This window comes from Misgurnus anguillicaudatus, chromosome 21 (assembly GCF_027580225.2).
Source record: "Misgurnus anguillicaudatus chromosome 21, ASM2758022v2, whole genome shotgun sequence".
Classification (NCBI taxonomy): Eukaryota; Metazoa; Chordata; class Actinopteri; order Cypriniformes; family Cobitidae; genus Misgurnus; species Misgurnus anguillicaudatus.
This window is the reverse complement of record NC_073357.2, coordinates 55383539-55408579: the sequence shown is the minus strand read 5'-3', so window position 1 is coordinate 55408579 and position 25041 is coordinate 55383539. Positions and strand designations below refer to the sequence as shown.

The 25041-nt window shown below is 37.9% G+C and overlaps 1 protein-coding gene across 1 annotated transcript; it reads left to right on the top strand.

Annotated features, from left to right (window-relative positions):
- The first annotated feature begins 1931 nt into the window (after positions 1-1931).
- On the top strand, positions 1932-25008 carry LOC129451100 (adhesion G-protein coupled receptor G5-like). The gene is made up of 14 exons (XM_055214161.2): positions 1932-2044; positions 2532-2622; positions 6298-6525; positions 9018-9186; positions 9275-9410; positions 11779-11904; positions 12032-12151; positions 12244-12283; positions 12397-12497; positions 12621-12736; positions 16974-17242; positions 19835-19949; positions 20073-20347; positions 24265-25008. The coding sequence occupies exons 1-14, from the start codon at positions 1970-1972 to the stop codon at positions 24366-24368; spliced, it is 1965 nt and encodes a 654-aa protein (XP_055070136.2). The 5' UTR covers positions 1932-1969; the 3' UTR covers positions 24369-25008.
- Positions 25009-25041: the final 33 nt, after the last annotated feature.

Genomic DNA, 25041 nt, shown 5'->3' with positions numbered 1-25041 from the left:
AGTTGTCAAAACTGACACTAGAGGTCAGTATTTTGTCAGTTTTATTGGCTTAAACATTATAACAGAGTCAGTGATCCAATTCCAATGCAACCATGCAAAAATATAAGACCTAAATAAAATATCCGATTGGTAGCCTATATCCACCCATTTCTTGACGTAAATGGGTGATTCTCACGAAATCCAGACTTAAAAGGTGTCCAGCATCAGATTTTTTGAAAAAGCCATTGAAGCCAATTTTTTTGCACATACACGATTAAGGTCTGAACATATTATAAGTAAGCAATAAGGTACGAGAGGCTGTGCTGTATCGTGAATAAGTAACGGCTAGCCGTTACTTATTCACGATACAGCACTTGCCTCAAGTACCTTATTGCTTTTATAAAACGGTTACCACACAATATTAAAGTAAAAAAAATATTAGTGCAACTTTCATGAAGTTAAATCAATAAAAAGCATTCCTTCCGCTAGAAAAAATAGTCCCTGACCATGAACAAAAATGTGTTCCAATGTGTAATATGCATGAAAGCTATATTTGTGGTTGCTAAGGGTGTTGCTAAGGGCGCAGTGATAAACAGAACAGTTGGGTGAAGCGGTCATAGCAGTGTTTTATCATGAATAAAGCACACCTATTGACCAATCAGAATCAAGGATTGGAACTAACCGTTTTATAACCATTATTTTTAGAGGATTTAAAAAATATTTTCTATAGAATTATTAATATTTTTTAGATTATCATTATAAAAAATTACCGCAACATGATATTACATTAAATATATGCATTTACAACTCATGTGTTGGTAATGAGAACTAAAAAGTTGTCTAGGTACTATGACAAACTAAATTTCAACTTCAATCATATCATCCCATAATTCAACATAATCGGGCAACTGTGTTGTAAAAATTAATCAGTTTTTCTATACATGTGGTCCTCCAATCTAATCAATCTTACATTTTCAAATTAGAAAATAAATGCTGAGTGATGGGAATTAGCCAGAACTGACAAGACTTGTGTCTCCAGATTGGTGCAACAAAATGTTTTGAACACCCAGCAATATACAGTACATTACACAGTAAAAGTTATTTTTAAAAGTATCTTTAGGGAATTGCTGTGATCCATAAAACCTGCGCTAGGCAAATAAATTCAAATGTATTTCTTATAAATTACGAAGCTTCAGTATCACATTACTTCCTGTAACGTCAATGGTTAATTTATCTATGTCACAAGATGTTTTTGGACTTTCTGTTATTTTTTTTTCAATGGTTTTATATCTCTAATGAGCTGTTAAAAATAATTTACTTTTAAAAATAAAGGTGCTTAAAGAAGCAGGTGCTGACAAATACACATTTTAACCTTTTTTTCTCTAAACAAATGACACAAATTGTGATTTCGAAAAAAAAATGTACAGTACAAATAAAAATTACAAAATTTAAAAAAGTTTCACTGTACACTGTAAGAAATTTCACAATTTCTGTCATTTGAAATTTTAAGATTCACTTGACAGCAATTTATCAATTCAGTTCACATTTACAAAAGACCAAGATGTTAAAGGCGGGGTGCATGATTTTTGAGAAACGCTTTGGAAAAGGGAGTCGGATCGAGTACCAAAATACACTTGTAGCCAATCAGCAGTAAGGGGCGTGTCTACTAACCCGACATCATTGCCTGGGTTGCGTTGTGTGGGGCGGGTCTATCAAAAGAAGATCCAGATTCTATTGAGGTAGCAGTGTGTTTGTTTAGGTAATATCAAATACATTTGAATCTAAATAAAATTGAAATATAATTTAGGTTTTATAAGTGTGCAAAAACGTCCCTCTGCTGGGTTTTACTACTCACAGCAACAGCACTGTAAAAAAGAACAAATACAACTGTCACATCAATGCAAATGACTGCCATAAACCCAGTTTGATGAAAAGACATGTATTGTGTTATGTCACTGGTGCAAGGACATTTCCTGAATAAAATTTGAATATGAATGACAAATATATGTTTATTTCTCAGTATGTGCATTACAGTGCTGTAACAACGATCACGCATGACAGAATGGTAAGTAGAGAAAACCCACAGAGGATTTAATATGAATATATATTCATATTTATTGTGTGTATTTTTTAAGTAAGCCAAAATTTAATGAAGAACATTTTATTGGAAAATTAGTAACACTTTGCAATAAGGTTGTATTAGTAAACATTAGTTAGTGCATTAAACAAACAAATATTGAACGGTATAGTTTTTCAGCATGTATTAATTCTTGTTAGTGTTAGTCAATGTCAACAGTTATTCATGTTAGTTCATGGTGCATAATTAACAGTTACAATGTTTGATTTTATAAATGTATTACAGAAATGAATCTAAAATTAATAAATGTTGTAGAAGTATTGTTCGTTTTAAGTTCGTTTTAGCTAATGCATTAACTGTTAACAAATACAACCTTATTATAAAGTGTTACCGGAAAATTAAATGCATTGTTTTATTGTTTTTATTCTGTTGTAATTTTTATGTATGTTTTTTTTTTACTTTCAAACTACATAAGTTATTACAGAGAGTTTTATATATGACACTCCTGCTCCTGGTTGTGATCTATAACATGGATGCTGGAGAAACTTGTACTACATATATTAATGGTAACTTTCAAAAATCACTTCATTACTTATAATAATACGAGATTGCTACATTGCCAGTTTAACTACGATCTTCTTGACTTAAAAGGTTTATTACTAAACTTTCAAGTTGGGTATATTTGATATCTCATGTTGATAGGAAGTCATCAAGTCCCTGGCATTTAGTAGACTACATGAAATGCATGAACAAGGAAATAGGTCGTAATAAATTAAAATGTATTTGTTGAAACATTAAATTATATGCGAGCACCGGGTACAACATTTGTTAAAGGGATAGTTCACTTTAAAATGAAAATTCTGTCATCATTTACTCATCCTCATGTTGTTCTAAACCTGTATGAATATTTTGAGAAATGATGGTAAACACACAGCAGTAAGTGACCATCGATTTCCATAGTAGGAAAAAATATTTTGGAAGTATTGTGATAAATGACTAAGAAAATATTTTGATAAATGATGGTAAGCACACAGTTGATATACTGCACTGTAAAAAATCCGTAAAAATTGCAGCTGGGTTGCCAGTAATTTACCGTATATTTAAATTTATGTTATTTACTGGCAACATTTTCTTCAAAGTTAAATGAACATTAAACATTTACAAGTCTTTGTCTTTACAGAGTAAAACTAAAAAAACAGCATCAAGCAAAACATTCTGGGAAACAAAATCTGAAGCAAAAAACAGAAAAAGGTTGATGATGATTTCTGGTTCCCAGAATGCTTTGCATGAGGCTGTTATTGTATAGTTTTATTCTGTAAAGATAAAGACTTGTTAATATTTAACATTTATTTAACTTCGAACAAACTCTTACCAGTAAATAATAGGGGTGGCATGGTTCACAAAACCCTCGGTTCGGTTCGTATCACGGTTCTATGGTCACGGTTCTCGGTTCATTACGGTTCTTGTTGTTATTTTTTTAACACTCCAGAAATTTATTATCTTATTAATGTATTAATTATCCATAATTTAGGATACAGTATTAAAAAAAGTTATATCATGTAATCATGCACAAACTGAATTTGACTTTAAGCACATTATTGGGAACATCCCTGAGGAAAGCCAGGCGAGATTTTGACACAGCGAGAGGGAAGACATTGATGATTTCAACATGCTTTTCATTTATTTGGCAAAAAAGAGAATGTGTATTGCCATCTACATGAACTTTGTGTGCATTTTTAGCACACAAAGATAACTTGCATTTATCAAAATGCCAACTTCAGTGTAGCTTTAAGATTTATCACTGAGAAGCTGCTTAAATACTGCAGAGAGTATATGTGGATGAGAGAGAAACATAACGTTTACACCTGTAATATTTAAATCCGTCTCTTTTGTCCACTTTTGACCATTTTTGTCCTGATTACTTTAAGGGGCAGTTTATGAAATAAGATCGCTCGACTTTCACACGCTAGCAAAATGAAACTATTCGGAAATCAGCCGCTTTCGTTTTATCAACGAAAGGCTAAAAATAGCGCTGAATACGAAAAGACGTAAAACAGTGTTCATTACCTCAGATTAGATAAATGGTCGGAGAGATGGCTGTCGCGTGTGGCTGTATCTATTGTTTCATTTCCGCTGTCATTATAGGTAACATGAAATAAAAAATGTTTCCACACACCAAACTTATAGACGCTGGCGCATCCTCCAACTGCGGGCAGACTTCTTTTTCTCTCCCTCTTGCCATTCTACACGTAACATGACCGGCAGCACTCACTCTCCACACCAGTCACCTCTTCTTTCGCGCTATTCGCGAAAGGGGAACACGCTATCTGAGGTCACATACAGGGCACGAGGCTACATACATTGCGCATGCCATGAACCGTTGAACCGTACGACACACACGCGCTCCGAACCGAGACAAGCAAACCGAACGGTTTGAATTTTTTTCATGAACCTGCCACCCCTAGTAAATAACATAAATTTAAATCTACGGTAAATTACCGGCAACTCAGCTGCAATAACATTGTAATTTCTACAGATTTTTTTTACAGGGTACCCATTAAATTCCATCATATTTTTTTATTCCTACTATGGAAGTTTATGGTCACTTACTGCTGGGTGTTCACCATCATTTCTCAAAATATCTTCTTTTGTGTTCATCAGAAAAAATAAATTCATACAGGTTTGTAACAACATGAGGATGAGTAAATGATGACAGAATTTTCATTTTGAAGTGAACTATCCCTTTAACCAGTGCTTTAAGTGGGCCGGAACGCCCCGGTACTCAGTACCGCCACTTCTAAAAATAGCTCTTGAGCGTACCACCACCTCTCCGTGCGCCCAGAACGTGCTTTTAGCGTACCGGAACGCTCATTTGCACATCTGTTTAAAAATCAGAGGTTTAATTTAATCCTTTGGCTGCGCTGCTGGTTTTCAGAGCGCCCTTAATGTACGCTTCCTAATTCGTCCCACCGAGAGCAGAGACTACATTACCCATACACCCTTGCGTTTACAAGTTAAAAGCGCATGCGTCCGTCAGTCAGTGTCAACGTGCTCTGGAGGGGTGTGTGTTTGTGTGTGAAACGCGCAACCATAGCTGCTCGGTTAAAATGAAAATACAATGAACACGTAATATGCCCTCCTTGTTTTAGACTCTGAGTAGTAAAAGAACGCCGTCAGAATCAGAGGACTCGCTGACATCCCACCAATGACATCCCATCCCAGAATGATAGCTGCAGTTCAGCCGCAAGCCATGTAGGCAGGCTACGGGATAAGCTCCGCTGTCGCGGCTGTCAGATTGGGTCCCCTCGACGCAATTTCGGATTTCCTCAGGCGATGTGCAGAAAACATTCTTGAAATTATAATATACATTTAGTTTAATTGCTAAACTACAAGTAAACAAAATTTCAATGAATTTGAACGACGTGCACAGTAGTTTTACCATCCGCAAAATGTAAAACAATGGGACAAAATAAATTACTTTAGAGTTTCAAATGGCCAGTATTTTGTTATTCTTGACCCCATAGACATGGTTTTGGTGTCATTTTAAAGTTTTTTTCAAGCTCTTTCTATCTGAACAACTAGTTTTAGCATTTAACCATGCTGAAAATTTTACTCACATATCTACCTTTTGCACATTTATGTTCAAAAGCTCTTTCTACAGTAGCTCTTTCTAATGGTATTTTTTCAAAATCCTTTTGCACATTTTATTTATGTTCAGTAGCTATTTCTAGCTCAAGCAAATACACAAATTTAAAAAAGAATTTATTATTTTTTACATGGTCGTCTGTTGACTGCTGAATATAAAACCCCTTAAATATAGGAGTCGAGTCAGCAAAAAAACAAAAAAATTAGAGTACCGGCACCTCTTTTGGGCCACTTAAAGCACTGCCTTTAACTAAATTTTTTACAACCTATTTCCTTTTGTACCCGATGTTCGCTTATAATTAAATGTTTCAACAACTACATTTTAATTTATTACGACCTATTTTTTGTTTGTGCATTTTGTGTACTAAATGCCAGGGACTTGATGACATCCCATTAACCTCCTAAGACCCGAGCTTTGGTTTGTCTTTTTTTTCAAGATCCAATCATTCATTAACTCTGGGCATTTGCAATCTTTCATAGTTAAGAGTATACAAAATGACATCTCCATTATTGTATTTTAAAAATTTGATCTTTTAATCGGATGAGCATTACACAACAGATCATTAATTTTTTTCCCCTTTCTGTTATTTATCAAGGAACTCTAACGTTGGAGAATAAAACTACAATGAGGCTGAACCTCTCAGATTCAGCTGGACTCAACATTAACGTGACTGACATCGCTAAACGATTATTCTGTAATTTCAGGAACTACTCTTGCTATATCGAATGTTCCTTTTTCAATGTTAGTGACAGCTTTACCAAACCAATAAACATAAACGCATGTGTGACCCTTAATGAAGAGACAAAAGTCAGCTTCACCATAGGTAAGCATGACCTGTCTTTGTTTATTGCATTTATTGAGTTATACCTTAAAGGGAGAAATACTTACTGTATAGGCAACACTCTTAAAGGGGCCATGGCACAAGACTTTTTTAAGATGTCAAATAAATCTTTGGTGTCCCCAGAGCACATATGTGAAGTTTTAGCTCAAAATACCATATAAATAATTTATTATAGCATGTTAAAATTGCCACTTTGTAGGTATGTGCAAAAATTTGCCGTTTTGGGTGTGTCCTTTAATATGCAAATGAGCTTATGAAATTCAAACACTGATCACAATGATGGTGGTTTGTTGCAATTAAAACTCAATTGTGCTTTTCTCTGCACTAAATGGGAGTATTGTGGTTGGATAGTGCAGATTAAGGGGTGGTATTATTATAATAGGAGCTCCTTATGACATCATAAGGAGAGCCAAATTTCAACAACCTATTTTTTCATGTGCTTGTAGAAATTGGTTTACCAAAACTAAGTTACTGGGTTGATCTTTTTCACATTTTCTAGGTTGATAGAAGCACTGGGGACCCAATCATAGCACTTAAACATGGAAAAAGTCAGATTTTATGCCATGGCCCCTTTAAAGGCAGAGTTCACCCAAAAAAAAAATTCTGTCATCATTTACTCACTTTCATGTTGTTACAAACCTGTATACATTTTTTTGTTCTGATAAACACGAACAGTGGCGGTTCTAGACAAATTTCACTAGGGGGGCCAAGGAGGGGCCAGTGTTTTACCAGAGGGGCACATTAAAATATGGCAAGAAATGATATTTAAAGATTATAGGGGTGGTTACAGGAATTAGTTTAAGCCAGGACTATGCCTTAGTTTAATTAGGAAATATAACTAGTTAACAAACATGCCTTACTAAAAACATTACTTGTGTGCATTCTGAAGCAAAACAAGGACACTGATGTATTTTAAGATATGGCATTGCCAGTTTTTTTGAGGTTGGACAGCTCTTACATTTATTTTAGTCTAGGACTAGTCTAATCCCTGTACGGGAAACCACCCCTTAAACTTTATTTTACTTTACAATCATATACATATTTATTTAATACAAGAGTGAGTGCAGGTGCAAAAGAGGAGCTGGGGTCTCATCAGCTCCCTTGTTCAGTAGTCAGGGCACTGTGGTTAGGTAGTCTGCCATTATGCCAAACCTTAGTTACCTAAAAATTCCATTCCATGCAACGCAAAAACCAGTGAGCATCGATGGTCCCTATGTTCCCTTACTGGAAAGTACGTGACCTTTTCTAAAGCCCTCCAACCGAAAATCACGCGAGCCTACTCAATAAACTTTATGAAATGCAAACTTTTGTAAAGACAAACGTTTGTTTTGGTTTAAATATAAACACACATTGCTAGACAGTTAGGGACCACAATCTACTCAATATTTAAAATAATATTTATTTTAAATTGTAAAGATTTTTATATGTAACATTTAATAAAATTCCTCCAATTTTATGCACGTATATGTAAGAACATAATTACAGCGCTTTTTACAATGTGTAAACTTTAAAAAGTTAGCGAGATTTTGGTTTTTCCGGTTGTTGATGAGTAACAGCTGTGAATGATCACAACGCGCTGCCACGTCACAGGAGAATAAGTAGTGTCCCAATGTCAAGTGAGCTAGAGTCCTTACCAGTGCCCGAACCTGCATACACATTCACAACATCGGGAGATTGGGAACAAATTGAGACACTCGCCGAGCAGCACCCGCAGCCAGCAACAGTGCAGTGGTTGGGTGCGGCGCTTTAATTTGCCCGTGAAGAACGTTGCGTCGCATTAGTTCCGCTTTTGGCGCTCGCGTGAATCTAAATAAATTTATACTTTTTTATTTGGTCAGCACGGGGTGGCCACAGGGGTGGCCAGTGACATGTCTACAGAGGCACGGGCCACCCTTGGCCTCCGTGTAGAACCGCCACTGAACACGAATAAAGATATTTTGACAAATGTTTGTTACCAAACCGATCATGAGCCCAATTAGAGGAAAACACCAATGTTTTTCAATATTTTACTATGTTCTTACCTCAACATCGAATGAATACATCCCTATCTTTTTTCTAATGCATACACTTAATCTTTGTACAACGTCTCGTGAATGTGTTAGCATTTAGCCTAGCCCCAATCATTTAGGATCCAAACAGGGATGAATTTAGAAGACACCAAACACCTCCATGTTTTCCATATTTAAAGACTGTAACATTAGTACACGAGTAAGTATGGTGACATAAAATAAAATGTGATGATTTTTTTAAGCAGACAAAAACTAGAACTATGTTGTATGGTGGAATCGCTGTACAAAGATTAAGTGCACACATTGAAAAAAGATAGGTATGTATTGATTCATCTAAGTTAAGGTAAGAACATAGTAAAATATTGAAAAACTGTGGTGTGTTCCTTTAAGTTCCTTAATTTTTTAATACTGTATATTTAATTTTGCAGTTACCTTCACGGTTGTTTATTTCCCCACCTGTCACAGAAAACAGTAACTCATCTTGTATTGTGGTAGCATGCTTAATAAAAGAGTTACGTAGCCTCTTGAACACAAAAGATACAGGGATGAGGCTGCAAGATCTGTCAAACATTCCAAAAATTAAAGGAATGTGTCTGGAGACCTTCAATCGGGACATCTTTATTCTGTACACCGGGTAAATAAAAAGCGTCAAGTTTTAACGGATGCTTGTTTAACGTATTATCCTTTAAATTTGGCTTTATGTTTTTCTTACCATTGTCCAGGGTGGAGCAGAAAGCCATACACAATGTTATAAACTTTACTAACCAATCCAACATCTACAGTAATGAGGATTTTGAACTGAGTGTGGTTAATGTGAATATGAGCACGACGGACACCGTGCTAGTCGACGTGCCACTTGTAAGAATCTCATTTATCTCATTTCTATCTCATGCACGGTGTCAGAATTACTAGAGTCTTATCTGTGAAATTATTGTTTTGTAGGACAATGCACAGGAATTGATCTGTGTTCGAACAAGTTGTTGTTGGTGGCAGAATTCTATTTAATCACAAAAATGTCACTAAAGTCCATTTAAAGTCAGATATTAAATGTGTTCTTAGTTTGTCACGCCAAAGAAAATGTGTTAACCACCCAAACAAATTAGAATGACAAAATAAATGGCAAATAAAATAAGTTATCAAAATCTTTGAAAAATAAATTTTCTGCTCTCAAATAATGCTGAAACCACACCCACTTCTCAATTTTCAAAAACCGCAACCCTGTAGCACAGGGTTGACGTATTTTGTAGGAGAACCGAGGGGCAATCTTCAGATCTCTCTGATGAAGCCAATACGGAAGTTATTTAAACTGCAATTCATCGACTGGCCACTAGAGGCAGTCTCCAAGATGGAGTCAATTCCCATAGACTCCCATGTTAAAATGCCCAACTTTAGAGCAGAAAAAATATGTTTACAGGCTGGTCCAAAAATAGTTTTTGGTCTGTAGAGGGGGGGGGGGGTGAATTTTTTTGTAACTCATCCGTTTATTATAAATATTTGTGTCACGTAGCCAAGCGAAAACATTTTTTTTTTGCAAAAAATTATTCCAGTGTCCAAATATACTAGGGATGCACCTAATACAGAATTTTTTTTAATGTTAGATTTTTTCCCACCGAACCCTAGGCTTGCGCTACGCTGGTCGACGTCAAGCGGCCGTTGATTACACACATCGGGTGCTGAAGTGGAGATAACCTTTTTTTCTCGGTGAGCCTTATGCGGCTTTCACATAGGAAGCGGTGTGCGCTGCGCTCGCCGCTTGTGCTCTGCTGGCCAGACTAGAGTATAAGCAGCTCTTCGTCCATTTTGTTTGGACGCCCCGTTTCTATTGGCCGCGCGGGTAATCGTCACAGAGCGCAGCGCAAAAGTTAAACTATTTTGAACTTTGACCGCGGCGTGAGCGCAAGCTGCGCTCGCTGCGCCCGCGCTTTGCTCGACGCAACAACAAACCGCCCTCGCGCGGCGCAAGCCATTGAAATGAATGAGTTTCATAGCGCAGCGCAGCGCAACGCGTCCTATGTGAAAGCCGCATTTGGGGCGGTTCACATTTTGCGGACGCACCTGGAAAAAACGAGCCTGTCGCACTGCATTGCTTTCATTATGCATAGGCTTATGGTAATTGTCAAAATAGTTTTTCCCACTTGGCCTAATGTTGCCTATCCTTTTTTTACAGTTAAAATCAAATAAAATGAAAAATACACTGCTGTGGACGTTGTTTACTTCATTAATGTGTTTTACTGTGTTAATGGAATAAGGATGCTAGTAGGATTCATATTCGGACGAATTTTAAACAGTGGACAAACAAAAAAATCTGCATTCGGTGCATCCCTAAAATATACCTATACCTACTATAAATGTAAACCCCAAAAGCACAGTCACACACTCTTAAAATAAGGTGCTTAAAGGTGCAGTGTGTAACTTTTAGAAGAATCCCTTGGCAGAAATGCAATATAATATACATAACTATATTATCAGTGGTATATAAAGACTTTACATAATGAACCATTATGTTTTTATTACTTTAAATATATATGAATATACACAGAGAGTCCCCTTACATGGAAGTCGCCATTTTGTGCCGCCATGTTTCTACAGAAGCCCTTAACGGACAAACTTTGTTTACCAAGTTGTCTCTGACGATGATGTGTTTGTCCTATGTCAGCTAGCGTAGCTTCGCTATGCGTTTCAAAAGAGGGAGAGCTGTGGACTGAGCCATTGGGTGCAATTTGAAACCTTACCACTAGATGCCGCTAAAATTTACACACTGCACCTTTAAAGGGTTCTTTATGCCACTGAAGAACCTTTTTGGTTCCTCAAAGGTTCTTAGAAGAACCATTCCTTTCTTACCTTTTTATAATCTAAAGAACCTTTATGGAACCATTCAGTCAAAATGTTCTCCAATGGCATCGCAAAGCACATTTATTTTTAAGAGTTTACTGATAAAATGTATCCTTGTAATGAGCCGTAAATCGTTTTGGATTAAATGCGTAAATGTAGATGTAAATTATGAAAACAGTATGATATACAATATTCATAAAAGAGTAGGTCTCCTGGATGATATAGCTCTCGCAGGACTGATGATGACATATTGAAAATCTGCGGCTTTAATTCCATGCGTCTGAAATGGCGTAGAGGGAAGTAGGAGATTATGGAGACAGTGACTCTGTTTAAACACAATAGAGAATGAGTATGTTTCCATAGTCAAAGTCCTAACTCTTTTTTTGCTTTTAAGATTTATAGTGATGATCCTGATTTACCAATGCAACAAATAGGGATCCCAGTGGAGGCTTTCCATAAGGTCACAGAGGCCCAGCCGAAAGTCGGTATAGTGAAATACATATCAGATGAACACTTTAGGGTAAGGTTAAATCATTGTCTTGGAGTGATTTAGCTAATAGAAACTGTTGATGTGGATATTATTATAAAGATTTTCAATTGAAAATTACAATGAGCATAATTTGTAAATCTGCTAATGTTCTTTTTAGATTAGTGAATTCGATATTATATCCAAGATCATACGGATTGAAGTTCCTGGATATGATATTAAGAATTTGAAAAATTCACTTAAAATACAGTTCTCAGTAAAGACAAACACTACGTACAATGTAAGTGTGTAGACTTCATTTCCTCATAATTCCCAAAACAGGTTGGATTATTGTTTATGTATTATTATTATTATTTTGTTTTTCTGTTTAAGCGGAACTTCACCATTTCATGTCAGTTCTATGATGATAAAGGTAAGATTTATTTTGTTGTTGAATTAGAAGATTAGCATAACATGATATGGTTTTATACTTCAAGTATCAAACATAGAGATACCCAAGGTTTCACGTTTAATGTCACCTAATAGTTGACTACACGTGGAAAAGCGATGGTTGTTTGACCAGTTACAGCAATGACAGTTTTGTGGAGTGTTTGTGTGATCATATGACACCATTTGCTGTGCTTATGGTGAGTATCCAGCTATCAATCCTCAGTAAAGGAAGCAGTCAGAAATTAATGATTTACTTTGTGTGTTGGCGTTGTTTGAATTTCACTCCCTCATGCTTGTTTCTATCTGTCCATCCTGAATAGACTTATGCAAAAATTGACAAATATCACTGGGAAATATTGTCAATCATCAGCTACATAGGCTGCAGTCTGTCTGCATTGTTCTGTGCCGTCTCCATGTTGTCCTATATTGTTGATAGGTAATGTACCTTCTGCTTTTATATATATTTTGTGTGTGTGTGTGTGTGTGTGTGTGTGTGTGTGTGTGTGTGTGTGTGTGTGTGTGTGTGTGTGTGTGTGTGTGTGTGTGTGTGTGTGTGTGTGTGTATGTGTGTGTGTTCAGTGTTGGGGAAAGTTACTTTTAAAAGTAATGCATTACAATATTAAGTTACTCCCCAAAAAGTAACTAATTGCGTTACTTAGTTACTTTTCATGAAAAGTAATGCTTACGTTACTTTTTAGTTTCTTTTGCGTTACTTTTTCTTGGCTGAGGCTTGATCTCTTTTAGACCTTGCAGGTATTTTTATGACTGAAAAGTTCTGCATTCAGAAATGGCATATTTCATGACAAAAATGTCGAGCTCTGGCCTGCCATCTCAGTTTCGGACTCAAACGGTTCCCACACAGGCGTCTATGCTATGCATAATGTGACTACATTTAGTTTAAAGGACAAGTTTGGTATTTTAGACTTAAAGCCCTGTTTTCAGATTGTTTATGGTGAAATAGAACGGTTTTGACTGAAATTTCGACATAAGCGGCTGCCCCGAGAATTTTCGGCTGTTTGTGTTTCACCTCCCAACTCTACAATGGGTTTATAGGTGCACTGGAACAATCCTTTCTAAAATGCATTAAACTTTCGTTTACAAAGACGTGAAACTCACCGAGTGGTCAGGGATGTTCACTGGTATGTTCACACAAAAATCGCTGCAAAATACGCATTCCAACAGGTTTTATCATAGTTTTTGTCGAACTCCATTGACTTGTATTAGATGTGCTGTGAGGTACGGTATTACTCCAGGCCGGGAACTTTGTTTCTATTCTTGCAATTGGCAAAGGCGGAAACGAAAGTTTAATGCATTTTAGGAAGGATTGTTCCAGTGCACCTATACAGCCATTATAGAGGTGGGAGGTGAAACACAAACACCCGAAAATTCTCGGGGCAGCGGCATATGTCGAAATTTCAGTCAAAACCGTTTTATTTCACCATAAACAATCTGAAAACAGGGCTTTAAGTGTAAAATACCGAACTTGTCCTTTAACTCAGTACATAATTTTGTTTAATCAAATTAATTAAACTTAAAAAGTCATTTGCGTTACTAATAAATATTTGAGTTACTCTTTTTTGAAAACATTTAAAAAAGAATGCATTAATTTGCTTGTTACTTCAGAAAAGTAATATTATTACGTAATGCACGTTACTTGTAATGCGTTACCCCAACACTGTATGTATTTAGGTTCATATACATTACTTGATAAATTTATTAGAGCACTACGCCCGTGTAAGGATTGTGTCATTGCTGTCCAAAACTAACAGTAGCCTATTGGTGATTACCAAAATCATTTGTTCCGGTAATGGTTAATCCATTAGTATGTATGAGCTCTATCGTCACAGTATTTTGTTGTTTTTTCTCACAGTTTTTGTTTCATCCCAGTGACAACTTTTCTACCGTCTTGTACTTTTTTCTGAGCACGATCTCACAAAGTTCTGTGGGATAGTCACAGTTTTTTGCTAATTTTTCCGTGACACTCTCACGGATTGGTTACTCAACTGCTTTTTCCTATTTTCAAACCATTGTCGCTTCGGTTTAGGGTTAGTGTTTGCGTTAGTATGTCACTTTAACTATTGGTTTATACAATTTTTTCTGCTTTATTCTTTTTATATTTTCTAATCTTTAAACAATTGTCACCTGGCGTTGGGGTTAGAGTTGGGTTTGGGTAAGGATGTAATTTTATGTAAATCTAACCCTAAACCGAAGCGACAATGGCAAGAAAATAGGACAAAACAGTTGAGTAACCAATCTGTGAGAATTCCACTGAAAAATAAGCAAAAAATTCCGGGACTATCCCACGGAAATTTTGTGAGATCAGGTTGTTCTGAGAGTATAATGCTAAAATATAATTATTGTTCTTATCCATGAATTTTCTGTTTTACAAGAAAAACTGAAAAATTGTAAAGCACTTTATAACATTTTATTTTGATGAAAAACAAGTTTTAATGTTTGAATGTTATGCTTGATTCATTTCTAAAATCTGGGAGTTGAATGTGCCGCCTCAAATTTGGGAATAAAAAGTTCAATTTGCCATTCATCACTCCTGTAAAAATATAGGTAGTTTAACAAACATGCCTTACTACACTGTAAAAAATGTCTGTAGAAATTACAGTATTAATGGGTATTACTGGCAACTAGCTGCCAGTAACTTACTGTAGATTTTACAATTTTGTTATTTACTGGCAACATTTTGTTCAAAGTTAAATGAACATGAAATTTTTTTTGACTTTATCTTCTACAGTAAGTTACTGGCAACCAGCTGCAAAATTACAGCAAATTTTTTAGAGTGTAAAAACATAACTTGCGTGCATTTTTAGGCAAAACAAAGGGCACTGATGTATCTTAAAGGGGACATTTCACAAGACTTTTTTAAGCTGTAAAATAAATCTTTAGTGTCCCCAGAGTATGTATGTGAAGTTTTAGCTAGAACATTTATAATAGCATGTTAAAATTGCCACTTTGTAGGGTGAGCCAAAATGTGCCGTTTTGGGTGTGTTCTTTAAAATGCAAAGGAGCTGTGGCTGTTACGAGTGAAGCTCCTGCTTCGCTCCTCGATCGCCACCAGAGGGAGCCATCCCCTGTGTATTAGTGTCATTCGGACTTCATTTCCCATAAGCCCACATACCTGAACTGATTTCACTTGCACCTGATTCTCATCACTCTGCCTATTTAAGACTCTAAGGCTATGTTTACACGTGGACGGCTATTTTCATAAACGGACATTTCAACCTCTCCGGTTTCAAAAATAATATTGTGCATATTTGCCGTCAAGAGACGCTCAAGCCCACGTAAGCTAATCACCGGCAGCGCTGGTGGTGACGTGAACTGGTTCTTCATGTTGGAGGGAGGAGTTGTTGCAGTAGGTGATTGATGACGTCAACGTACCGCGAGAGCGAAGTTAAGGAATCACACGTAGAGGTCTAATTTCGAATCGCTCTCGCAGTACTTTGACATCATCCGTCTGTCGGTTCTTGCAGCGCCGCATGAAGTCAAACACACGTAAAATTGCTAACCTCCGAGCACTCGTCTCTGCTCTTCAAAATAATGGAGCAGCTGTATTTGCAAATACAAACACACGAAACGAGTTTGCACAAACATAAATGTGATCTTGGAAGCATTCAGAGTAGCAGTCACATGTAAACATGGGTCGCACTTTTGACGTAGGTGAGAGCTCTGGCGCATACTCTGTGACGATCCTGCTTAAACATCCGTTTGTCTCAGTTTACATGCAACCGTGCAACCGAAGATTTTCAAGATCTCCACTCTGGCCGGAGTTTTTAGAAACAATCGGTTTCAGAGGCGAGTTCTCCGTTTGCGTGTAAACGAGGGGCACAAACGAAGGTAAATCTCTCAGTTTTTAAAAATAACCATGTACGTGTAAACATAGCCTAAGTACGGACTCTCTTTGCGAAATCTTGATTTGCCCCGGCATCATTTCTGAGCGTTATTTTCTGTCTGATTATGCCTGTTTTGGAGTGTTTACGGATTATTCTGATTGTTTGCTTCCTGCCCCGATATCTGCCTGTTTATCGACGATGAGATTGCCTTACCCCTATATATGTGTTTGCTGGTGTTTGACCCTGCCTGTACGACAACGAGTGAAATAAAGTTTGCAAATGGATCCTCAGCCTACTGGTCCTTCGTTACAGTGGCAGTGCTGTGGTTGGAGAGTGCAGATTATGGGGCGGTCACAAGGGACCTATTTTCCACATGCTTGCAGAGAATGGTTTACCAAAACTAAGTTACTGGCTTGATCTTTATCACATTTTCTAGGTTGATAGAAGCACTGGGGACCCAATTATGACACTTAAACATGTCAAAAGTTAGATTTTTATGATATGTCCCCTTTAAGACATGTTAGTGCAAGTTGTTTTTAGTTTGGACAGTTCTTACATTTATTTTAGTCTAGAACTAGTTTAATCCCTGTCCAGTAAACCGTCCCTTTATGATGCTGGATGATTTTTGAGACAAATAGACAAATGCTCTTATAAATTTGTTAAGCACTGTATATTAATATATAAAGTGGAATGCCTAGTTATTTAAAATTTTGCACTTTTTAGGGCACTAATAGAAAATTTGTGTTTGTGACACTGATCATGTTAAACTTCTTTATATGAAATTCATGAGCTATATGCCTTTTATCAATAAAGATGTTGTGTGTTTTTCAGTAATGCCAGGAAAGAAGTGTCCACCAGCATCCATGTGTCTCTGAGTGCTGCTCTGTTTCTCCTCAACATCAGCTTCATGCTCAGTGAATGGGCCGCCACACTGACTATAAAGGAAGTTTGTGTGTTTATTGCTGTGACGATACACTACAGTCTGTTGTGTTGTTTCAGCTGGATGACCATTGAAGCTCTGCACCTCTATCTTCTTATGATCAGAGTCTTCAACATTCACATCAAGCACTACATGGTCAAGCTCTCTCTGTTTGGATGGGGTGAGAAAAACATAAAAAATGTTTTAATGATGTTTATTTAACCAAGCTTGGATGGAGCATGGTTATCCATGTAATCTAATTGGTCTCTAATGTATATACACTCACCAAGGATTATTAGGAACACCTGTCCAATTTCTCATTAATGCAATTATCTAATCAACCAATCACATGGCAGTTGCTTCAATACATTAAGGGGTGTGGTCCTGGTCAAGACAATCTCCTGAACTCCAAACTGAATGTCAGAATGGGAAAGAAATGTGATTTAAGCAATTTTGAGCGTGGCATGGTTGTTGGTGCCAGACGGGCCCATGTGAGTATTTCACAATCTGCTCAGTTACTGGAATTTTCACGCACAACCATTTCTAGGGTTTACAAAATGGTGTGAAAAGAGAAAAACATCCAGTATGCGGCAGTCCTGTGGGCAAAAATGCCTTGTTGATGCTAGAGGTCAGAGGAGAATGGGCCGACTGATTCAAGCTGAAGAGCAACTTTGACTGAAATAACCACTCGTTACAACCGAGGTATGCAGCAAAGCATTTATGAAGCCACAACACGCACAACCTTGAGGCGGATGGGCTACAACAGCAGAAGACCCCATCGGGTACCACACATCTCCACTACAAATAGGAAAAAGAGGCAACAATTTGCACAAGCTCACCAAAATTGGACAGTTGAAGACTGGAAAAAATGTTGCCTGGTCTGATGAGTTTCTGTTGCGACACTAAGATGGTAGATTCAGAATTTTGGCGTAAACAGAATGAGAAAATGGATTCATCATGCCTTGTTACCACTGTGCCGGCTGGTGTTGGTGGTGAAATGGTTTGGGGGATGTTTTCTTGGCACACTTTAGGCCCCTTAGTGCCAATTGGGCATCGTTTAAATGCCACGGCCTACCTGAGCATTGTTTCTGACCATGTTCATCCCTTTATGACCACCATGTACCCATCCTGATGATGCATGATGGGATACGCTTAGTCTTAAATACCACTCCGAAGCGGGATATGAGATAATGTGTGTTTAGTGTGGGTTAAGGCAACTGCACCAGTTGTAGGACATGGGACAGTCATGCGCACTTACTTCCTGTTGTGTACACGCGCTCTCGAGTGGCCAAGACCATAAGTGTGGGTATTTGGGCTGCGTCGAAATACCCATACTTGCGGTTTTTGCACTTGACCACTTACATGACGTATTCCTGTATTTGGCGTAAGTGTTCTAGTTGGCATGAATATCCCAAATCTGAATGCAGAATTATTCACATGATGGGACACACTAAGCAAGTGTAAAAATGTCAATCCAATTTAACAGCAATTTGCACCGAAACATATTTTAATTTAGGCTACTTAAAATATATATTTTTAACATTTTTCATGAATAAACATAAACACACAAATTATAATTTTCAGAACTAAAAGAGCACCTATCATCCGATTCATGATTTTACATTTCCTTTGGCGTGTAAGTGTGTATTAGTACATGTTAACTATATGCAAATATACAAACCCCAAAGTACTATGACGCAAATTATCGTTTTTCTTGGACTACAACAAACACACGAATTGTAGGCAACAGTTACTTCCTGGGATTGGTGACGTAGTAAAGACTGACATTATCATAATTCCTCCCGCTTTGGACTCACAGCCTGTAAGTTAACTCCTGTTAGCATTGCATTGTGAGCAAATCTTTACTTACCATGTTTGATATTGCTCTGAAGCGGTATTTGAGATACTGTGAGTTTAGTGTGGGTTAAGGACACTGCACGTTGCCAGTTTTAAGACAAGTCTTGCGCACTTACTTTCTGTCGCGTACACATGCTCTCGAGTGGCCAAGACCACAAGTGTGGGTATTTGGACGCAGTCTCTGGCCCTGTCCCAAATGGCACACTACGAACTTCCTCAGAGACCACTTTGGTGACATCATGTAGTGCAGACGTTAGGGACCCTTGAAGCGAGTCCATGACTGTGCACCAGAGTTGTATTTTGGACAGACTTGAGGGTCACGCCAGAAATAGGAAGAGAAGTGGTGTGAACTCTTTCCTTTTGTCGTCTGATTGCTCTTTTACAAGGACTTCCGGGTGTGGAGCCTGCAGCAGTGCAGGTTTCGCCAAAGACCGCATCAAGGGGGCGTTAATGAGCACACTTCGGGGCATAAAAAGGGCAGATGTGACACCCTACGGACTCGTAGAGTAAGCGAGCACACGCAATTTGCCACAAGACCAAAAGTCCACATGAACTGTGCACGTTCTCTGGAGTGGCCAAGACCACAAGTGTGGGTTTTGGGATGCAGCGTCTGACACGGCTAGTGAATTTGTCTCTGACACTTAACACCTGATTTTACGTAAAGCTGCAAACGTAAACCATTTATAACATAAGAAAGTTACTATTGAGCATGAGAAAGTATACCAGCGTTTAATCTTTACCTACTGCACTTTTGATTCTAATTATTTTATAAGAGAAGCACACCTATAAATTATTGTATATATACCGTATATATATTGTAGACTATGTGATCACACTAGATCAATAAAAAGAATTTAAACGGAAAACGAAATGGATCAAAATGTTTCTCATTCTGTGATCTTTCTCCTCTTGCCAGGAGTTCCCGCACTTTTTGTTGGAAGTTTGCTATCAGTTAGTTTGCTATCAGTTAATAAAACTGAAAATTTTTATGGCCCCTCCAGGACGTCATTATCAAACGAAACACAAAAATTGTAAGTCTTTGTAATGGTAATTTTGCATACAAACACATTCAAGTTCATTTTTTATTGTGGAAGGAAACAAAACAAAGTGCTTTTGTTAACTAACATTTGTAAACGTTTCTTTTTGAATTGCAGTTGCTGGATAACATTTCCTACCCCTTATGCCATCAACATTTCCTACTTAATCCTCGTATTCCTGTTCAGCACAGGAATCTTGATCACGGTGACTAGAAAGATTTGTATGATGCGAAAAGTGGACAAAAGACATAAGGTTGCACCCTGCAAGGATGTCCTCACAGTGCTGGGTCTCATGTGTCTGCTGGGTACCACGTGGGGTTTGGCCTTCTTCACCATTGGATATACAAACTACCCTATTCTCTACCTCTTCTGTATCTTCAACTCAACACAAGGTAGGCTCACCTACAGTGGATATAAAGCATTATAGTATGCTTTTGAAAGAAAAATATATCTTGATCATGAAAGACGGAAATGTGGGAAGTGCTAGATGTATATTATAAGACTGATGAGATCTCTTTAATATCTCAATTATTTTGTCTAGCCAGGAATTAAATTAAATGGGGAGGACATGGAAACTTTTGCTGAAGTCTCCTGTGTCTCATATTTCTTCTGAAAAAGATCCAGAAATTATATAAAAGTCTACAAAGTCTGCATTCGATTAGTTAATATTTAAAAACCTCTCATCAAATTTACCCAAATTCAGATACATCAGATAACTCATTAATACATTTAAAGTCCATGTAAAGTCCAATATTAAACTTTTTCGTAGTTTCTCTCAAATGATATGGGCGTGTCAGGGAGGAAAGCTCCCATTTCTCTTAACTTTCAAATACCACTACAACCTGATTGGATGCTCACGATTGTGTTAGGGGCGGGGCCATGCTTGGTGGCTCCAGTGTGTCATCGAGCCACCATTTTAACTCCACCCAAATAATCCTGAACACAGAACAGTGGAAAAACTACGGTGGCCAACAGTGGTCACTGCACTGCAATGAAAGAAAACGCATGCAAATAGAAAAAAACGCCAGCAAATTAAGAAAGCATCTTCAGCAGTTTGACAACACATGCGCTGCATATACTCGCAGCACAAACAAATAAAAAAACGTGCTACAAATTCTCACAATACAGACGAATACAGAAACGTGCTGCAAATACTCACAACACGAACAAATACAGAAACGCGCTGCAAATTCTCACAACACGAACGAATACAGAAACGCGCTGCAAATTCTCACAACACGAACGAATACAGAAACGCGCTGCAAATTCTCACAACACGAACGAATACAGAAACGCGCTGCAAATTCTCACAACAAGGACGAATACAGAAACGCGCTGCAAATTCTCACGACAAGAATGAATACAGAAATGCGCTGCAAATTCTCACAACACGAACGAATACAGAAACGTGCGGCAAATTCTCACAACACGAACGAATACAGAAATGCGCTGCAAATTTTCACAACACGAACGAATAAAGAAACGTGCTACAAATTCTCACAACACGAATGAATACAGAAACGCGCTGCAAATTTTCACAACACGGACGAATACAGAAACGTGCTGCAAATTCTCACAACATGAACGAATACAAAAAAGCGCCGCAAATTCTCATAACACGAACGAATACAGAAACGCGCTGCAAATTTTCACAACACAGACGACTACAGAAACGCGCTGCAAATTCTCAAAACACGAACGAATACAGAAACATGCTGCACATTCTCACAACACGAATGAATACAGAAACACGCTGCAAATTCTCACAACACGAACGAATACAGAAACACGCTGCAAATTCTCACAACAAGGACGAATACAGAAACGCGCTGCAAATTCTCACAACACGAACGAATACAGAAACACGCTGCAAATTCTCACAACACGAACGAATACAGAAACGCGTTGCAAGTTCTCACAACACGAACGTATACAGAAACGCGCTGCAAATTCTCACAACACGAACGAATACAGAAACGCGCTGCAAATTCTCACAACACGAATGAATACAGAAACGCGCTGCAAATTTTCACAACACGGACGAATACAGAAACGTGCTGCAAATTCTCACAACATGAACGAATACAAAAAAGCGCCGCAAATTCTCATAACACGAACGAATACAGAAACGCGCTGCAAATTTTCACAACACAGACGACTACAGAAACGCGCTGCAAATTCTCAAAACACGAACGAATACAGAAACATGCTGCACATTCTCACAACACGAATGAATACAGAAACACGCTGCAAATTCTCACAACACGAACGAATACAGAAACGCGCTGCAAATTTTCACAACAAGGACGAATACAGAAACGCGCTGCAAATTCTCACAACACGAACGAATACAGAAACACGCTGCAAATTCTCACAACACGAACGAATACAGAAACGCATTGCAAGTTCTCACAACACGAACGTATACAGAAACGCGCTGCAAATTCTCACAACACGAACGAATACAGAAACGCGCTGCAAATTCTCACAACACGAACGAATACAGAAACGCGCTGCAAATTCTCACAACACGAACGTATACAGAAACGCGCTGCAAATTCTCACAACACGAACGAATACAGAAACGCGCTGCAAATTCTCACAACACGAACGAATACAGAAACGCGCTGCAAATTCTCACAACACGAACGAATACAGAAACGCGCTGCAAATTCTCATAACACGAACGAATACAGAAACGCGCTGCAAATTCTCACAACACGAACGAATACAGAAACACGCAGCAAATTCTCACAACAAGGACGAATACAGAAACGCGCTGCAAATTCTCACAACAAGGACGAATACAGAAACGCGCTGCAAATTCTCACAACACGAACGAATACAGAAACGCGCTGCAAATTCTCACAACACGAACGAATACAGAAACGCGCTGCAAATTCTCATAACACGAACGAATACAGAAACGCGCTGCAAATTCTCACAACACGAACGAATACAGAAACACGCAGCAAATTCTCACAACAAGGACGAATACAGAAACGCGCTGCAAATTCTCACAACACGAACGTTTACAGAAACGCGCTGCAAATTTTCACAACAAGGACGAATACAGAAACGCGCTGCAAATTCTCACAACACGAACGAATACAGAAACACGCTGCAAATTCTCACAACACGAACGAATACAGAAACGCGTTGCAAGTTCTCACAACACGAACGTATACAGAAACGCGCTGCAAATTCTCACAACACGAACGAATACAGAAACGCGCTGCAAATTCTCACAACACGAACGAATACAGAAACGCGCTGCAAATTCTCACAACACGAACGTATACAGAAACGCGCTGCAAATTCTCACAACACGAACGAATACAGAAACGCGCTGCAAATTCTCACAACACGAACGAATACAGAAACGCGCTGCAAATTCTCACAACACGAACGAATACAGAAACGCGCTGCAAATTCTCATAACACGAACGAATACAGAAACGCGCTGCAAATTCTCACAACACGAACGAATACAGAAACGTGCGGCAAACGGGCGGTGGATGTTGGACAGTGCTCGGGGTGGAGACTAAAGGCGGTGACTGTGTCTCGGTGATGAAGCAACTTTATGGAAGAACAAACAAACCGTTTTAACTCACAGCTTCTTCAAGCAGTCTGTATGCATTTGACTCTTAAATGACTGTTTTGAAACTTATATGGTACTTACATTTTTATCATGAAAAAAGCCACAAAATTTCAATTTTGACAATATGGGACCTTTAAATAAATCAGGCTTGATGACATTTGCAGCCTTCAGATTGAGAAATGGCGAAACTTTTCCGGTGCACCACTTTTTGCAATCCCGCAGAAACACTTCATTGTTGTTTCTTCTGCTTGCAGCTCGTTTCGGTATCCGTTCGTGTTGTGAGAATTTGCAGCGCATTTCTGTATTTTGTTTGTGCTGCGAGTATATGCAACGCATGTGTTGTCAAACTGATAAAGATGTTTTCTTAATTTGTTGGTGTTGTTTTTCTATTTGCGTACATTTTCTTCCGTTGCAGTGCAGTGACCCCTGTTGGCCACCGTGATGAAAACTGTAAAACGCTGTAACTCCACAATTCACTACTACATACTTCACAGTCTTTGCAATGTGTTTCAACAATACATTTCTTGACATTACAGACTTTAACATTTCATGTCTCCAGGTCATTGGGTATCAGTGACAAAGTGCAGAGAATTATGAGCTGGCCACAACTTTTGAGGATGTGAAATAAATAAACAGCCTCCCTGCTTCTCTTTAAACCCAAAACTAAATATAAACAAAAAATATGAATTCATGACTGTCTGTTCACAGGCTTTTATGTCTTCATCTGGATGTGTTTAATAGCGAGGAAGAATAGAAAGCAACGGCCTCACTTCGAGACTAAATCCATGACGGACACGTCCAAACTACAGTAAAGATATGTCCTAATGTTTCCATCCCATGTTGGACTTTTTTTTTACTTCATTGTAAAATCCCCACTGACACAAGAGATTTCCTAAACATGACACGCATGCAAGAAACCTTGTGCATGTTACACCATGACCTGTTTTTTTTTTTTGCAACAGCACTTCCTGTTTGGTGGGCTATACAGTATAACGGTCTTTATCTAATATCTTTTTCTTGTTTCCTGTTTGAAACCATATAGTTCCAAATCCACATATCTGAATGTAAAAAACATTTAAGCAATGAAATGTAAATAAGCAACTAAATGTTACTGTTCTTTTCAGTCATAAATCAGACTGTAAGTCCATGTGATTTATTTATTTCTTTAGCCACACATATTCACTCCTGCTGTTCTTATATGATATTTTATTCTTAGTCTGTGCAATTTTAGGTCTATGCATGTCTGACACTTGGTCTATTTTTTGTTGTTCTTATATGTGGTTTATATTGCTGATCGATGTCATTTTATGCATACGCATGTATGATTCATGATCTTCTGGAAAGCAATTGGTCAGCCTGGTAGCTGTTGTAAATGTGCTTTACATTTAAAATAAACCTGATTCACAATAGTGACAATACTGTAGATTTTATTGCAATGTATACGACTGTACCAAATAAAAAGTATTGACTAAAATCAGTGTTTAG